Source organism: Amphiprion ocellaris, chromosome 17 (genome assembly GCF_022539595.1).
Source record: "Amphiprion ocellaris isolate individual 3 ecotype Okinawa chromosome 17, ASM2253959v1, whole genome shotgun sequence".
Lineage (NCBI taxonomy): Eukaryota > Metazoa > Chordata > Actinopteri > Pomacentridae > Amphiprion > Amphiprion ocellaris.
Window position 1 is genome coordinate 28,553,134 of NC_072782.1, and position 17,340 is coordinate 28,570,473.

The window sequence follows — 17,340 nt, forward strand, 5'->3', positions numbered from 1 at the left end:
AGTTACAGTGACGTTGTGTCGATCCAGACTATGAGCTGCATCACTGCCAAAATCTAATCACTTGGTCCTTGTGTCATATCTGACCTTCCCTGAAAATGTCATCCAAATCCGTTTTTTTGTTTGTTTTTGAGTAATGTTGCTAACAGACAGACAGACAGACAGACAGACAGACAGAGACAAATGCCAATCGTCACATAACTTGAACGTTCCTTGGTGGAATAACTAATGTATGTGGACAAATGGAAAAGGAAAACAGAAGAACTCTGTACATCTCCTAACAGCAAACTGTAAATGAAGAATCTGTTCGAACATATTTTCATTAGTTAAAGTGAGTATTATTCAGTATAGGTTGCTGATTTAGATGAAGCTCTTGAGCTGATTTTGAGAGATAAAACCTACTTTAAAGATCAACAGAAACAAGTTTTACAAACTGCTGGACAATGCAAAATTGACCCAGAACGTGCAGCTGATCAAAAGAAACTAAAGACTGGATGGACAAGTCTCAAGCAAAGACACTTTTATATGTTGTGTATTTATGTTATGTAATTTAAATTATAATAGAAGAAATTAAACAAAATAAAACAAAACAGAACAAAACAAAAAAAGAGTAAAAACAATAATAACATTAAAATAATAATGGATAATAATAATATTAAGAAAATTATAATAATGTTTTAGCTCACTCACCGTTTCGCTCTTCAGGCCTTCCGTAGAAACACAGTGAAGGATACTTCCTGGCCGCCAGGGGGCGTATGCGCAATAATAAGACGTTAAGCGGCTACAAGTAGCCGGAGAAGAAGCGTCCTGACCGCCCGGTAGGTCGGTGCTGTACCCGGTAGTAGCTTCGGTTTAGTTGTCCGGGAAACCCGCCATGTACGAGCTTCTCTTTTAAAGCTCCTGGCTGAAGAAAAGCGGTTGAATGTTGAGCTGAATGTCTGAACTCCGGCTCGGTTAGCTTAGAAAGATAAGTTACCAGCTAGCCGCTAACTAGCTTCCAGCGTTAGCCTCGGTTTATCAGGAACGTTAGCTAAAGTCCGACATGACACAACAAGCTGCGGCTCTGCAGACCTACAACAACGAACTGGTCAAATGTAAGTCACTTATTTTATTTTTGGGTAACTAATTTTACTCATTAGTACTCACTGAAAATAATGTAAGTCATTGTAGGAGACAACTTTTTAGTTGCTAAAAACTTGGATATTTTGGACCACAAAGATCTTTTCTACTTGTCTGCTTGTAGTTTTCTCCTTAACCTCTATTTTATTCTTAGTCATCTTATTTGTGAATATGCTGCTTATCTAAGCTTAACTTTAACGTTGCTCCAAATCTCTTTTCTAGTATTTTCCACACATATGTTGAGTCTGTCAGACGGTCTGTGATGCTGCACTTCTCTGTTCTGCTTTCAAACGCCAGCCAGCAGGATTGTACTGTACAATCTGATTAACCTACAAAGATTATGCTGTCTATCACCTGGAAATCACTCTTTAACTCTCTGCAGACCAAACTAATGCCACCACATGACTGCTGACAGCTATGAGCTTCAGATATTTGGTCTAGTTTTACTTTATTTCCTTCTTTTCCTCTATTTATTTAAAATATAAGTGCAGCTAAACCTACTCTTGCCGTGACACTTGTCAGCTGCTTAATCTGTTTCTAGTCTGATAGGCTGCATGGCAGGTCACCAGGCCACGTTTCAAGGCTGAATTCTATTTATAATTAGTTTAAGTTACACAGGTTTGAAATGTTTAAAACTGCCAAATACTGTATGTAGTTAAGTTAAAGTGGGAAAAGAGTTTAACATAAGTTGTGGTGCAGAAATGTTGCTAATAAATCAGTTAATCAAATGCAAGCTTCAGCATTACATTAGTTACTTTTATCTTCATGTGATATTGAAATGTGCATTAAAAGTGTATAAATGTGCGATTTTCTGGATTGAAGCCCACCAGAAGTGAACATTTAATTGGGTTTAAATCAAAAATCACAGACTGTTGCAAAAGCTGCTATTTAAGGTGTGTGTTCTGCACCACATCTGACCCATAGTTTAAATTGTCAACATTTTTACAAATTCACACCGTCCTCTTTGTGTGACATTTGTGCTCTTGATGGTATCTCACATGTTCGTGCTCCAACAAATATTTTCGAAAGTATATTAATCTGTGAATATTGAGCTGAAACTGTCAGAAAAAAGAAAAGTCACAATCAGATATTTTCAACAAGCATCACATCTCAGTGGACTAAGATCCAGAGAGGCTCAGGTGTAATAAACCTTTTTATTTTTTAAATCTCCATCAGGTATTGAGGATTTGTGCTCAAAGCGGGATGAGCTGAACCGTCAGATCAAGCAGGAGGAAGAGGAGAAGGAGCGACTTCAGCACGACATCAGAGTCCTCTCAGAGAAGCTGAGCAGAGTCAATGAAAGTCTCGCACAAAGACTCGCCGCTCGAGCAACATTCGACCGAACCATCGCAGAGACGGAGGCTGCCTACACCAAGGTGTGTGTTTAAACTCGGCAACTGTGAGCAGATGCTGTTTAACGTACAAATACTACTGTTCAAAAGTCTGAACACTTAGAAATGTCCTTGTTTTTGAAAGAAAAGCAGTTTTTTTCCAATGAAGATAACATTAAATGAATGATAAATCCAGTCTAGACATTGTTAATGTGGTAAATGACTATTCTAGCTGGAAACGGCTGATTTTTAATGGAATATCTCCATAGGGGTGCAGTGAGTTTTACTTAAAGAATTCCCATCGTACTTTCCTGAGCTGTATATATTACACTGTTGTGATGTAAACCGTCCTGTAGATGTCAGTGAAATCCTTGTTTATCTGCAGATCATCCTACAAACTGACCCTGAACTCCCTGTTTGTTCAAACTAATCACTGCAAACAAACCCTCCTGAGCTGCTCTGATTAAAAAACAACAAACCTTCACCCCTTTTTAAAATTACTTCTGCAGCACACGTCACACCAGCACTTTCTGCACGCTGCTTCTTGCTGTCTATACAGAATGTTTAATGTGTTTGATCCCCTCGTATAGATCCTGGAGAGCTCCCAGTCTCTGCTGAGCGTCCTGAAGCAGGAAGCAGGAAACCTCAGTAAAGCCACGGAGCCTCGCAGGAAGGAGCACTAATGTCAGCTGAAGATCACTGAACTCTTCTTCTGACCACAGCAGCACACTTCTGCACTTTTCACCAGTTAACACCCATCTCTGGACTATTTGTAATATATTCGGTTGTTTATTTGTAAGCTTCTGTGTTAAATAAATGCATTTCTTTACGTTAAAAATTGTGTTTTTTTCCCCAGCATGACAATGGCACACTAACATGACTTAGATTTGTTCAAGTCTTCTATTTATTGAGCTTTCATTTGTACAAGTATGACATCACTTTTTTCTTTCTTTCTTTTTTTTTTTTTTTTACTTGCCCAAAAATCATTGACAATAACTTTACAGTAAGCACATCTGCTGCGATGTAGATTTACAGAGGAGGGAGAAAGTAAAGGATGAAGGAGCTTCTACCACAGAGCCCAAAACACAAACTGCTCACTTTGCAAACAGGAGTGGACAGATGGGAAAAACACTGGCGGTCAGAGACGCTCCAGAAGCATCTAAAGCGTCTCTTTGTCCCCCGTTAATGGCCTTCAGAAATGCTGGTGGTCATTTAATAAGACGATCAGTGAAGTTTCCCACAGTTCCTTCTGCCTCTTTGGTCCTTCATTTCTCAGAAAGACAAAAGAGCGAATAAGATTCCCGTAAAGAGCCGATGACGACGGCGGCGTCTTTTTGGGGACGTTTTGGTTAAACTAAGGCGATGTTGACCACAGATGGAGGCGAGTCATGTGACCGGTAGCCACGACTACACAGCAGGTCTGAGCAGGGATTTGTTTTAAAGAACATCGAGAAAATGTTTGGAAGTTTTAGCTGCGTCACTACAAATACATGCTTCACACTTTTGCTGTTTTCAGATGCATGTTTTTCTTTGTTTCAAGCTGCTTCTGGTTTTCAGAAAGCAGCAGATCTGAATTATAGTTCCTTTACATTAAGATAATGTAGATTAAGTTTAAAAGTCTCAGTGCTGTACTTTTAATGTTTATCAGAATCGGCTGCATGGTGCTTGATGAGATTCGTAATCTTGCTTAATTACAAGCTATATTTAGCAAAATAGAAGGATATTGGATTGAAAAACAGCATAAAAATGGAGAAATCCATTCTTAAAATCCTCGACTGTGATTTGTTATTTATTTGACAAATTTTAGACTAAAGTTGTGTAGTTCAAACTTTAGTCCAAAATGTGACAAAAGGCAACTTAGTAGAAAGCTGTGACTATACATATTTACAACTAGAGTTCATTTCTGGTATTGATTCTCCTCTAGTTGTTATCTGTAGATTAAAAAAAAAATTATTTTGTACTGACATTTTGGTTATATCTTGTTTGACTACAAGCCACGTTTGGCAAAATAAAAGGATGTTAGATGGAAAAAAACAACCTTAGATAGGAAAAATGGAGGAATTAAGTCTTATACTCCTCGACTTTGTTATTTTTTTGTTCATTTATTTGACTAATTATGATGCAATTGGACATTTTTTGCTGCTTTTAGACTGTGGTTAAATTGTGTAGTTTAAACTTTAGTCCAAGACGTGAGAAAAGGTGACTTACATCAACTAAAGTTAATTTTAGGTATTGATTCTCCTCTAGTCGTGATTTATAAAGGAAAATCTTTACTTTGTACTGACATTTTGGTTATATTGTATTGAAACTTCAATATTTAGGCAAACTGATAGAATTGGCTGCGTAGCAATTGATCAGATTCCTAATCTTGTTTGATTACAAGTTAAATTTAGCAAAATAAAAGAATATTACATAGAAAAAATAACCTAAGATATATAAAATGTAGGAATTGAGTCTTAAACACTTTGATTTTGTTGTTTTTTGTTCATTTATTTGACAAATTATGATGCAAATTGACACTTTTGCTGCTTTTAGACTGAAGTTGAGTTGAGAAGTTTTACTTTTTGTTAATGAGAGGAAATATTTTTGCAAAAAAGTTACAATTTCAGATGCAAATCAAGCTAGTTCGAAGCTACATATTAGGAGTGTTTTAGTGGAATCTTAATATTCTTTTAGATGTGAAATTCTGGACATCTGCAGTGGCTTAAAAATACATTCAAACTTCTAAAATAGAAGCATTTTTTGTGCATACTTAGCAATAATGTGAAGTATATGTAGTAAATTAGCTAAAACAAGCATAATTTTCAGTTCTTTAAATCTGCTATTCATCAAAAAATGACAAATTAGGTCAGAGGGACGATATCAAAGTTAAAAATGAAGGATTTTTAGCAGGATTTTAGTGGTTAAAGCCTCGACCTGTGTGGACAAACTGCACTTGGGCTGCTGTATTTTGGTCACAGTGACAAGGCCGACAATCATAAGACTTTTGATGCAAGGCTGTGGCAAAAGTAGTATTAAAAAAAAAAAAAAGTGGACATGGCATTCATCGGCAGTGCATTCATCATAAACAGCTGAAGAGTTCGGTTTCAAAATGGGACTCTAGAAAATCGATTTGAAAACCAAGTGGTCAAAACTGTTCCTCGTCTACAAGCTTAGTGGTTTTTTAACAATATGAGACGAAACTCTTCAGCTTAGGCTTCCTGTTCTTTTAAGTGCACATTTCCTCTGTCGCCTGTTGTTTCCTCATGAGGTGCAAAACAAAGCTAAAAAGCATGACAGTGCAAAAGACATTTAACATCCAAGACTCCTGACTGACGATACAAATAACTCCTAAATCCATCGGACAAAGACGAAGATCTCCTAACAGCAAAAAATCCAAGCCAGAGGACTGAACGGAATCCCGTCTGATCGGAGAAAAAGAAAAAAAAAACAGAAACGACGGGAGATAAATCGTATGAAAATATGAGAAACTGTACAACAATACTGGCCGAAAAATCGATCCTGGTTGTAAATAACGAATGTGTGTGAGGCTTTTACAGCAACACTTTAATCAGTTGGCATTATGAGTATAAAAAAAATCTGGAAATGTGGTGCATATAAAACAATCTTAATAATAAAAAAAGAATTACATATTCTCCCAAACACACACAGTCTTGCATTCGTTCTCACAAACCTTCAGTGGACCGAGTTCCTTCTCTGTGGAATGTCAAAGTACATGAGGTCCGTTAAAAAAAGCGAAATGTCTGGAAATATTACGGGTTTTTTTTTGTACATGAGCAGGTTTGAGACATGCAAACTTCAACTTGTAAGCAGGAATAAATACACGAGAAGCCAGAGAAAGATCGATAATACGGAAACATTCTACAGTGTGATGATTCTCCACCAGCGACGTACAGACGTTATTGGCCAAGGTCACTTTTTCAAGCATTTATCAAAGAGTTGCTACTGGTTGACAGAAATCCTCCCGCCGGGGTGCATATGTGTTGAAGTTTGCTTGCCGTTAAACACTTCTACCAAAAAAACGTCCAGCAGCTTCGACACAGCATAGTTCGCCAGAAAAATAAAACTAAAAAACAGAAAAAATAAAGGCATACAGAAGCTTTACAGTAAAAGAGGAAACCAACGGAGGCTGAAATCAAAACATGCAGGTACAAAAACGACAAAAAGGAAATAAATCTGCAATTGTGGCACCCTTTCACCGTGTTTTTTTTGTGTGTGTTTTTGTGTGTTTAAATCTACCTTAATCGATCTGTTTTCTGACTAACACTGAACTCCACGCTGGCGGCTTCCTGAAAACCCTGAAACGAATCCGGCGAGGAGGCAGGAAAGACGCCTTCGAGCAGATCAACTGTCGAGGAATCGGAAAGACAGTCCAGCTGCTTTTTTTCCTTCAGCTTGAGGAATCGAACAGCAGCCACCTGGCGAGAAAAGAAACCAACAAAAAAACAGAAGCTCTTCTGCTCTTGATATGCAGGCTGAGAAACGTGGCGTGTCGTCGTGGTACCGTGGCAGGAAATCAGCCAGAACAAACAGACTAACAGGATCCTGTTTGGGATCGGGAAGGTGTGCTTTAGGTCGGCTGGAGTGTGGAGGTCGGAGGCAGCTGAGGTCCGGCTGGATCCTTCTGGAGCTGCAGGTCTGGTCCCACAGGTGAGATGCTACTGTACAGCTGATTGGTCGGACGGATCAGAAGTAAAGCGCTGGTTCGCTGCTGTAGTCGGACAGAGAGGAGCTGTCGGCCGGTGTGAGCTGAGGAGGAAACGCATGTTCAGGGCTTTTTTTTCGAAACTAAAGAGCTGATTTTAGTATATAACAGACTCCATCTTTATGCATTTTCTTGGATGCATTATTGACTTCTTGGAAATATACACTGCCTGGCCAAAAAAAAAAAAAGCCGCACACTCCAGTATCTTCTTGGAGCGTCTTTAGCTTTGAGTACGGCACTCATTCACTGTGGCATCGTTTCAGTAACAACTTTTACAAAGTCACAGCATTCATTTCTGTCCACAGATGCATCAATTTTCTACCAAGATCTTGTATTGATGATGGGAGAGTTGGACGGCTGTGCAAAGTCTTCTCCAGAACATCCCAAAGATTCTCAGTGGGGCTGAGGTCTGGACTCTGTGGAGGTCAATCCATCTGATGCTCCTTGATCCACTCATTCACAATGTGAGCCCATGAATCCTGGCATCGTCATCTTGGAACATGTTCATGTCATCAGGGAAGAAAACCTCCACTGGTCATTCAGTATATTCAGGTATCAGCTGACCTCATTCTTTGGGAACATAACGTTGCTGAACCTGACCAACCCCAGATCATAACTCTAACCCCCACAGGCTGGTAGACACTAGCCATGATGAGGGCATCACTTCATCTGCCTCTCTTCTTACCCTGATGCCCCCATCACTTTGGAACAGGGCAAATCTGGACTCATCAGACCACATTTGTTCCTCAAAGATGATGGTTCTCCACAATCCTTCCAGGTTTTAATAATGCGTTGGACGGTTCTTAACCCAGTTTTAGAAGTTTCAGAAATCTCCTTAGTTGTTGTCTTTGCTTGAAGCAGGTCAATAATTTCACCCCCAACAGATTAACATCCTTTCCATGACCACAGAATATGTCTTCCTACATGGTTGTTTAAGAAATGAGAAGCTCCTCACTGCATCAGCTAGAGTTCAATAAGTTGTTGCAGCTGAAACATAATCATCATTGCAGTAATTATCCAATGGAAGGCTTTTACCTATTTGCTTAGTTAAATCCAAGTGGTGACTTTTTTTTTTGGCCAGGCAGTGTATGTTTAAGCGACACTACAGCATCCACACTGTAAACTTCATGAGATTTCTTTCTTGTTTATGCACCAATCAAAACAGAAAAAAAGACCACAAGCTGCAAAACATGCATGTAATTACACTGTTAATTACTGCTGTCGGCCGGGGTGTATTTATGTCATTTTCAGAAACTTGAGAGCTGATTTTATTATAAAACAATAATCTTCATGCGTTTGATTTTTTGCTGATATACTGCAGTGTGTGTACACTTTGTGTGTACACTTTTGAGTTCTTGCCACCGTTATGTATTCTATACTACGACAGCATCCACACTGTAAAGTTTAGGAGCTTTCTTTCTTGTTTAAGCACCAATAATATACAAAACACACGTAATTATACATCCTATCTACTTTTCTGGACTGCTCTGTAGATTTTTTGGTGTCGGAGAACAAATAACTGCAAATTATGTAAATACATGGTGTTAAAATCCAACTTTTTAACACAAATGTTCCATTTTAATTGTGATTATCTTCCTGAATTTTTGCCACAAAAGAGTGCAGCTCTAAAATCTCAATGTAAGTTCAGTATTTTATAAGAGTTGCAGGATCACTGCCTAAAAACAGAAGCTACCTACACTCATATTATTTCCCTTTAATATACTGAATATTTAATATATACTTACAGATGCAGAAAGCTTTGGAAAAATCTTTAGACCAATGAAATCAGCGTTTTCTGTCTCTTATTTGATTCTTATTTGAGCTTTGACATTTTAACAGTAAATAAATAACAATAAATCAGATTTTCAAACTGAATTTCTTGTATGTATTGAATTATTCTGACTTTTTCCATGTATTTTCGAAGATGCTGTAATTATATTTAATCACCTGATGATAAAATACTACCAAACTTATCAATGCTGAAGACCTATTTTGTAGACTTTGTAAACTTTAGAGAACAAGACAGAGACAACACACATCTTTCCATACTATGTTTTCCTTCTTCCGTACGTTTTCAGAGCTAAAAAATGCCAAAAATCTAATTCCATACTGAGCCGGAACCCTGAATGTAATTTGAAATCCTAAAAATAAGTTGTTGAGTGAAGTTAATCTTTAATAAAGTCCTTCTGTCCAAATGTGATCAAAGAGGAAATGTGAAATGTTCTTTTTATTTACAGTAACTGACTCGCACACTTTATCACCTGTACCGTCTATAAAACCATAAATTCTGCTTTTAGTTTTCGCTGACTTTGCAGGAAATGTGTAATGAAGGTCTCAGGTCACAAAACTTTCCTCCCCGTTTACATACCGGAGGACGTCAGAAAATTAGACAAAGCTCCTAATATGCTGTAAAGCAGTCCAGAATAATATAATCTGAACAGTACAGGTGCTTAAATGTGCTTAATAAAGTGGCTAATGAGTGCATTTTCCACATATAAGGATTCTAAGATCTATCCTGCGTGTTAGGATGGAAAATTATCACTAAAATTCAACAAAACTGCAATAAAACAGCAAGTTTAGCTTGAATTTAAGGGCATATAATTAAAGGTAGTATCTATAATCAACAATATATCCAAAATTAAAGGAAAAATAAACAAAAAAGTGCTTTAGATGTAAAATATGCAGCTGTTCCCTGTTTTATGTTGCAGTAACTGAAAGTATTTTTGGATTGTGTGACTGTTTTTCTGTCTAAAACCAGATAAACTCCACAGAGTGACGGATGGATGTTAGTTTTAGGTGCTGAAAAAACAGCCACATCTGCTGCTCAGCTCAGAAACATAAACTGTGCGTTCAGCTTTGACGAACGGACGTATTTTATTTATTTATTTTCCCAATTATTTAATTCCTCACCATGACTTCCTCCGTCATCGTGGTCTGCTGGGAGCTGCTGGTGTCGTCCTGGTAAACGCCGTCATCATGTTTGTGCTCCTGCCAGGCGCTGAAGTCCACCGAGTGTTTGGGAATGTAGCTGGAAAGATCTGCAGAAAGAAGGAAAAAAGGATAAAACCAATACATTGATGACCTCCTCGTTTAACAGTGAGTCCATAACCTTCCCTTTCTGTGTAAATCAAAAAATGTACAATACAGCAGTATCATACACACATATAAAGATGCTTTATGAAACTTTTTGAGAGAGATTTTTAAGATTTTTGAGTTAAAAATTACAAGTTGATGTAGTTAACAGTTTGTCCAGTAGGTGTCTCTGTCTCCAAACTTTTATGTTTCCTGCTTGGTTCCATAGAAATGAAGGCACTGACTCTGTTACAATAAAGAAGCAACAACCTGATCAGAGTAGTTTTCTGATTTTTAGCGCAGAAAAGCTCATTTTTGCCCCCATTTTCTATTATTTTCCTCATTTTTTGGCACAACCTTCTGTAATTTATCTCCTCAAAGAGGCATCTTATTATTCTGGAGATATTCACAAATTTCCCACTTGATCAGTTTGTCTCATTCTACTTGTTAAACTTTGAAAATCTGCTGTTTGATGTGCATTTTCTATGACAAACATACAATTAGAATGAGAAACCATGACTGAACTTTTAAGCTAAAAGGAAAAAAAATATTTAAAACACCCCAAAACTAAGGCAACGACAAACAATTAATAGAAATACCAAAATCCAAATCGTACAAACTGCAAATTTTTTGATAAAAATATAAAATATGTCACAAAATGCTATTAAAAATAAAATATTCTGGTGCTACAGAGATGAACAGGTCTATAAATTATGTTTTCCACACATAAGGGACGCACTTGTTTGGTTCAGATTGCAGAAACTACCACTTCATTGGTCTTTTTTCAGTGGAAAAGAAACACAAAAATGCTAATTCCCACTAGAATCATTAATCATATGCAATGTGGAAATAATTTATAGAATAAAAACATGTTGGCATGTCGTTCAGGATTATTTTAAACTAAAAAAAATGAATAAAAATGACTGAAAATTGTCAGCAAAATCATCTCCACACCTCCATGACTCCACCTCAGCCTGAGCGATGCGTTAAAAACTGTACAAAGCAGAACCTCCTTGTGTAAACTGATTGAAAAATGACAAACACTCAGAAGATTATTCCTCCTTCCTCAACCCGATTCTCATCTTTCAGGACCATTTCTCTTCCGTTTATGTATATAAACACCATAAAACACGTCAGGAGTGGTGTCACTGACACTGAGTTCATTTAAAACTGCTGCCTCTCTCATCTTTTTACTCAGTCATCAGTTGTCCATGATGGAAAATGCTGACAACACGGTGAGAAAATAGATTTCTACTTCATTCCTCAAAGAACTAGAGGAGTTCCCTTTTTAAAATGCAAATTCAAACACCAATAAATGTAATATTCTTGCTCTTTCCTTCAGATACACTTTTTAAGACACGTATTTATTATTTATCCACCATTTTTTTAAATTAACATTTGGGTTCCTGTTCACCTAATTTCTGTTGTTTTCTGTTGCTAATCCTTTCAGGTAACTTAATTTTATTACGCATTTTGTTGAAATTATCTCCTGAAAAACAGCTTGTAAATTCTGCTTTGACATAAGCAACATAAATACACTTTACTGCATGATTTGGATCCATTATCATCCATTTTCTTCATGGAAAGGGTCCGTCCTCTGAGGAACATGAATGTGCTCACTAAAATTAATGAGAACGCTGCCAGAGAATGCTGAATTTACTGAACAAAAAAACTAAACAACTGCAACACATGATGCAACAAAACAAGATCCACAGAGAGACAAATGGATGTTAGGAATGTTATGAATCATCCTCTGGGGATCACGAATATCTGCAGTTAAGTTAAATTGAGCTGAGCCATAGATATTTTGGTATGGACGAGTCGAAATGTTGATTTCATATTAGATTCAGTTGATTTAGGTCGTTTACATCTACTGAGGAAAGCTCGGAGCACTGAAAGGGTTCATCCTCTGAAGGGCATGAATGGGCTCAGTAAATTTATTGTTGCGAGACTCACCTAAATATTAGAAAAATAAAAAAATATGCTGCTATTTTTTGTCTCACGCCATTCTTTTGAACAAAACAAGCTCCACAGAGTGATGAATGGATGTTAGGATTGCTAGGATTCATCCTCTGGGGATCATGAATATCTACAGTGAAGCTAAATTAAGCTGAGCTGTTCGGTTTCAAGATACCTTCTTGTTACTTCTTAGGTTGAAATTTTAATCTAATGGCTGATTCAGCTGAATTTTTTTAGGGTTCTTCCTCTGGGACCATGAATATTAGGAGGAAATTTCACAGCTAATGCGACTGATAGCAGTTAAGATGTCAGAACCAAGGCGTTGGACAAAAGACAGATCATTTCAGGTTGGTAGAATACTGACTTTTGTGGAGAGGGAGTTTGTGCGCCATTCTTTTGAACAAAACGAGATCCACGGAGTGATGAACGGATGTTCAGGATCATCTCTGGAGATCATGAATATCTGCAGTGAAGCTGAATTAAGCTGAGCTGTTCCATTTCAAGATATCTTATTACTTTTTAGGTTGGGATTTGAATCTAATGGTTGATTCACCTGAACGGTCCAAGTGTTTTAGGATTGTTCCTCTGGGGACTATGAATACTAAGTGGAATTTTCCCAGCCAATGTGACCAATAGCAGTTAAGATGTCAGAACCAAACAGTTGGACAAGCAACAGATAATTCCAGGCTGGTAGTTTAGTGATTTGGTATCAGTTTTGTGTTTTTCGTGGTCCCCACCGTTGCCGTTGTTGCTGTGGGTCGGCGATCCGGTGAAACTGGGTCTGGGGATGTGGATCCGTCCCACCATGCTCGGCTGTTCGTCCGCCAGCTTCCCGTCCCGCTTGTCGTCGTCATCCTCCTCGCCGCTGTCCCAGACGCTGCTCTCCGATGGATACTCGTACGTACTCTGGAGACTCGACTCGTTGAAGGAGATCTTGAGCTAAAAAGTAAACACAGAACAGTTTGACATTACCGAACTTGTGTTTTTCCTGATTAATAAAGAAAAATGCCACACAGAGATGACAAACACTACAGATACCACCAGAGGGTAAATGCAACAAATATTCCACTCGTGTAGTAAATACACTGTTTCCCCTGCCACCATGTTTTATTTGCTCTTCACTGGCGCTGCGATCAGGAAAATGACACCAAGCAGCAGCCAAATGCCAGCAAACGTTGGCTGTAGCTGGTAAACTTGCACCTCTGCCTGGTGGTGGTTTGGATGGAATATTTAATTTTTAGAAATCGAGCTTGTTGGCAGAAAAGAAAAGGAGACAGACATATTTTTTTCTTGGTCTGCAGCAATGTCTAGGTGTCAGAGTAACATCTATATGAATTAAAGCTGGATATATTGTGCCATAAGACACCAGACACTGCACAAACGCCACTCACCAACAAAGATCATGAAATACGGCGCAGATGAAACACAAAATCAAAATCTACATTTTCTTACAGTTTCGGTGTAAATTCAGCTGATGATTCACATTTAAAAGCCTAAATGATGATATTTCCTAATCCCATGTCAACAAACGAAAATCATTTTCAGTTTGTTTGGCGGCTTGACTTCTGCATTTTTTTGTTTACAGCCCTGATTTGTTTACAGAGACAACAACCTGCTCACTATTTGTTCAAGAGGCCAAACTTTACAGCCACCAACCAAGGCTTCAGACTCTCAGATATCCTCTCAGCTGCTTCAACACTGCTGCAGCTTACGAGGCCAGTTTACAGGTTATTACTTCCTTATTGCTGCACATTATCGTGTCTCGGCCTCTTGCTGACACCACAGTAACGCTCGTTTAGATCCAACCGCCTCATGACTTATTCAGCAGAGCTTTTAATTGGGGAATCTCGGAGAAGCAGTTTGTTGATGCTGCGGCTGCTCGGACTGTAAGTGGGACAGGTGTCGGCCTCGCAGGAGCTGAGATCGATCGACGAAAGGTGTTTTTTTTTGCTGCAGGAAGGCCAGTTCTGCAACGCAAACATGGATCCGAAGGTCGAGACGAGCCCATTAGCACTTTGCTGCTACGTGTAATCCAACATGAACCGTGCAGGAAGGTGGTTTTAGCTGCGTTTATTCTCAGAAGTGCCATGAGTACCATAATAAAAGTATCATTAGTGTTGAACAAAACCTGTCAAAACTCAACAAGCTGCAACATTCGACTCCTTTTTGGTTGCTTTCTGCACAATACAGCATTATTTCTTTACGTCTTGGATCAACATATGCAAAGAAAAACAATTTTTTGATTGAGTATAGATAAAAGAAGGTCCAAGCTACAAATTTATGACAATAATCCACAAATTAAAAAGGACAAAACTCCAAAGATTTGAGTACAGTGACACTATTTGTTCTAAGCAACAAATAGTGCTTAGAAAAAGGTTTCCAGGTTTTCATCAATTGTTGTAAGATGAAAGCTTACAGGTTCTGGACAAAGACTCAGTGTGTAAATTGAGTCCAGTTTTCTCAAAATTGAAGAGTCCAGATGAGGATCTACAGAGGAACAACGACCACAATCCACAGATTAAAATGCACAAAACTCTAAAGATTCTGGTTCAGCAACCAACAAATAGTGCTTAGAAAAAAGTTTCCAGATTTGGGCCAGAAATGAGTTGTTCTAAGACGAGCGTTTAAAGGTTCTGGACAAAAATTTAGTTTGTAAACTGAGTCCAAGATTCTCAAAATGTACGACGAAGTTCTATGACAGACTAGAAATCAAGAAGAATGATTGGAAATGTTCAAATAATGGTGTTTAGATTCAACGGCAACCTGTCAAAACTCAACTAGATGAAATGCAACTCCTTTTTGGTTACTTCCTTCACAATATAAGAATATTTCTTTATGTCTTGCATCAACATATGCCAAGAAAAAAACATTTTTCCACCTATTTCATACAGTTTCATTCTGCAGTTCTGTTTCAGTGCCGAGTTCTCATTTAAAGAAGACAGAAAGACCATAAACGGTCTATAATAAGTTACTATTTATGTACTCTGGCCACATGTAGGCGTTGCGAAAAGCTTTTATTTTCTCCTCCAGAGTTGCCATGGAGATCCCAGCTGATACACATAAAACGGGAGGTTTGTCCATGTCTTCCCCCCCGAGGCGTCAGCTGACTACTCTTAACGTACTGTACCTGGCTCCATCCACTCTGATCCAAATCTCAACTAATCTCCATCACAAGGCCACAAGCCAGCAGCTCCACGTCCACCTCAGGAAGACCGATCTGAGTTTAACCTCCACCTCTGAATGTCACGCTGTTTTCCAACGTCCTGTATGACTCCTGAATTACCCAGGTCTGCCATTACACTGAAGTTTATGAGAGTAAATACGTAATAAAAGATGGTAGATTCTAGATGAGGATCTACAGAGCAACAATGACGGTCGGGAAATCATGAAGAAGAGTCTAAGATGTTCAAACAAGGGTGTTTAAATTAGGTACAAAATGTCAAACAATCTGTCAAAACTCAGCTCCAACGAGTGACTCCTTTTTGGTTGCTTCCTGCATATTATGGTAAAGTTTCTTAGGTCTTGCATCAACATATGCAAAGAAAAACACATTTTTCCACCTGTTATACGTTTGTGTCAGACGTTAGTTGTTCTAAGAAAAGAGATTGAAGGTTCTAGACAAAGATAAAGTTTGTAGATTGAGATAAAGATTCTCAAAGTTAAAGACCAACAACTGCAGATTCCAGATGAGGATCTACAGAGCAACAATAAAGGTTGAAAATTTTCAAACGATGGTGTTTAGGATGAAGATAGGCACAAAGTGAATTTCTGCATTCAAGTCTACAGACTCAACTTTACTGTAAAATATGAATAAAACTGAGCATATTGTAGCTTTGCTTTAACAGCTGTAACATGTATTTTCTCAAGCATATAAAGAAGGTAGGAGACGAAGGGTAAAGTGTATAAAGGGGCAAAAAACCAGGTAAAAATATTCATAGAAAATGTCTCAGCACTGACATTTGAACTTTGACCAGAACACAAGTAACAAATCTGTTTCAACCCAGACAGCGTTGCTTCTCAGTGAAGTGAATTTTCAACGAAACATGAGCTTATTTTTATCAGTTTTTGCTCCCGACATCCAGAAGAAAATATTAGTATTCAGCAGCGGTGATGCCACAATCCACAAATCCTGATATACATACAGTCTTAACACCTTGAAAAGCCCCGACAGTCCCAGACATCCTCTATTTTTAGCCTCCAAAAGTCCTTCTTTTTTTCCACTTCCTGAGTTAAATCTGCTAAACTGGCATCCTGTCTTAGAGGAAGTCTCTGGATGCCAAAAGCGAGTCCCATCAATAAATCAGGCTCGCCGCTGGGCTCGCTTCCTCTTTCACTCTTTCACTTTTCTTTTCGTCTCATATGAGACTCCTGTTAGACGAGACTCTCTGCCGCTGATCCGAGTCACAGAAACCTGTCGCAACTCAGTGAAGATCACGGAGAGTTTTTCCATCCTGCTGCAGAGAGTTGTGGGTCTGTGAATGATGAAAGCCTGAATCACCACGGAGGCAGAAGTGATTCGTCTTCTGTCCTCAGGCTGTGGGTCGAGCCAACCGAGGCCCAGATCAGACTTTATTCATCTTATTCAGGACGCTGCAGCATCGACTGGACACTAAAAATAGTACAAACTGTAAAAGTTGAAAAGCATGTTTTTTTTTCTTCTTGTTTTGTCTAAACTTTTCTTTACTTTTCTAATGTAATTTCAAGATTTTATATGAAACCGGACATAAAAATAAAAAGAGAAATGAAGAAAATGGCAGGAAACATCTTTTTAACCAAAAAGGAAAGAGGAAAAAAAAGTCCATGCGACAGTTTGCCTGTTCAGGAAGCAAGATGAACCATTTCATCAGTTTGGTGGAGTTTTTTTCTTGCTTATTGTCAAAAAAAGAACTGAATATGAAATATAACTGACTGATAGGTTGGAGAGCTGCAGCTTCAACACAACCAGACCAGGAATAAATAATATTTTATTCCATCATTGCATTGTTTAGCTGTTTGCTTGTTGTTATGAGGCCCGAACAGACACACAAAAGAAGAAGCGAAGGCAGCGAGGACGAGATGAGCTTATGTCTTGATGAGTGTTGCCAACGGGCCGGTCGGCACCGAGCCAGGATTTAGTTTCCAGGCCACCCAGCACGTCGTGTCCTCGTTTGGTGAAAA

General features: G+C 38.4%; 2 protein-coding genes across 2 annotated transcripts in view; one reads left to right on the plus strand and one right to left on the minus strand.

The window, feature by feature from the left end:
- The first annotated feature begins 801 nt into the window (after window positions 1-801).
- Window positions 802-3,285, plus strand: ssna1 (Sjogren syndrome nuclear autoantigen 1). Its single transcript, XM_023289624.3, has 3 exons — window positions 802-1,091; window positions 2,293-2,492; window positions 3,038-3,285. Exons 1-3 carry the CDS (start codon window positions 1,040-1,042, stop codon window positions 3,128-3,130), a joined length of 345 nt encoding a protein of 114 aa, XP_023145392.1. The 5' UTR covers window positions 802-1,039; the 3' UTR covers window positions 3,131-3,285.
- A 2,687-nt stretch (window positions 3,286-5,972) lies between these two features.
- The window catches only part of tprn (taperin), a 28,047-nt gene continuing 16,679 nt past the window's right edge, over window positions 5,973-17,340 (minus strand). The window contains exons 2-4 of the mRNA XM_023289623.3: window positions 12,921-13,122; window positions 10,063-10,190; window positions 5,973-7,196 (exon numbers count right to left, since the gene is read on the minus strand). Of these exons, the coding sequence (XP_023145391.2) occupies window positions 7,134-7,196; window positions 10,063-10,190; window positions 12,921-13,122 (393 nt within the window). The 3' untranslated portion in view covers window positions 5,973-7,133. The remainder of the gene's footprint in view (window positions 7,197-10,062; window positions 10,191-12,920; window positions 13,123-17,340) is intronic.

What these genes read in the sequence shown, in the direction of transcription:
- ssna1 (XM_023289624.3), top strand. Translation starts at nt 1,040, where the DNA reads ATGACACAACAAGCTGCGGCTCTGCAGACCTACAACAACGAACTGGTC. An exon ending in CAACAACGAACTGGTCAAAT is followed by an intron (nt 1,092 to 2,292) that starts GTAAGTCACTTA and finishes AATCTCCATCAG; the next exon opens with GTATTGAGGATTTGTGCTCA. An exon ending in CGGAGGCTGCCTACACCAAG is followed by an intron (nt 2,493 to 3,037) that starts GTGTGTGTTTAA and finishes CCCCTCGTATAG; the next exon opens with ATCCTGGAGAGCTCCCAGTC.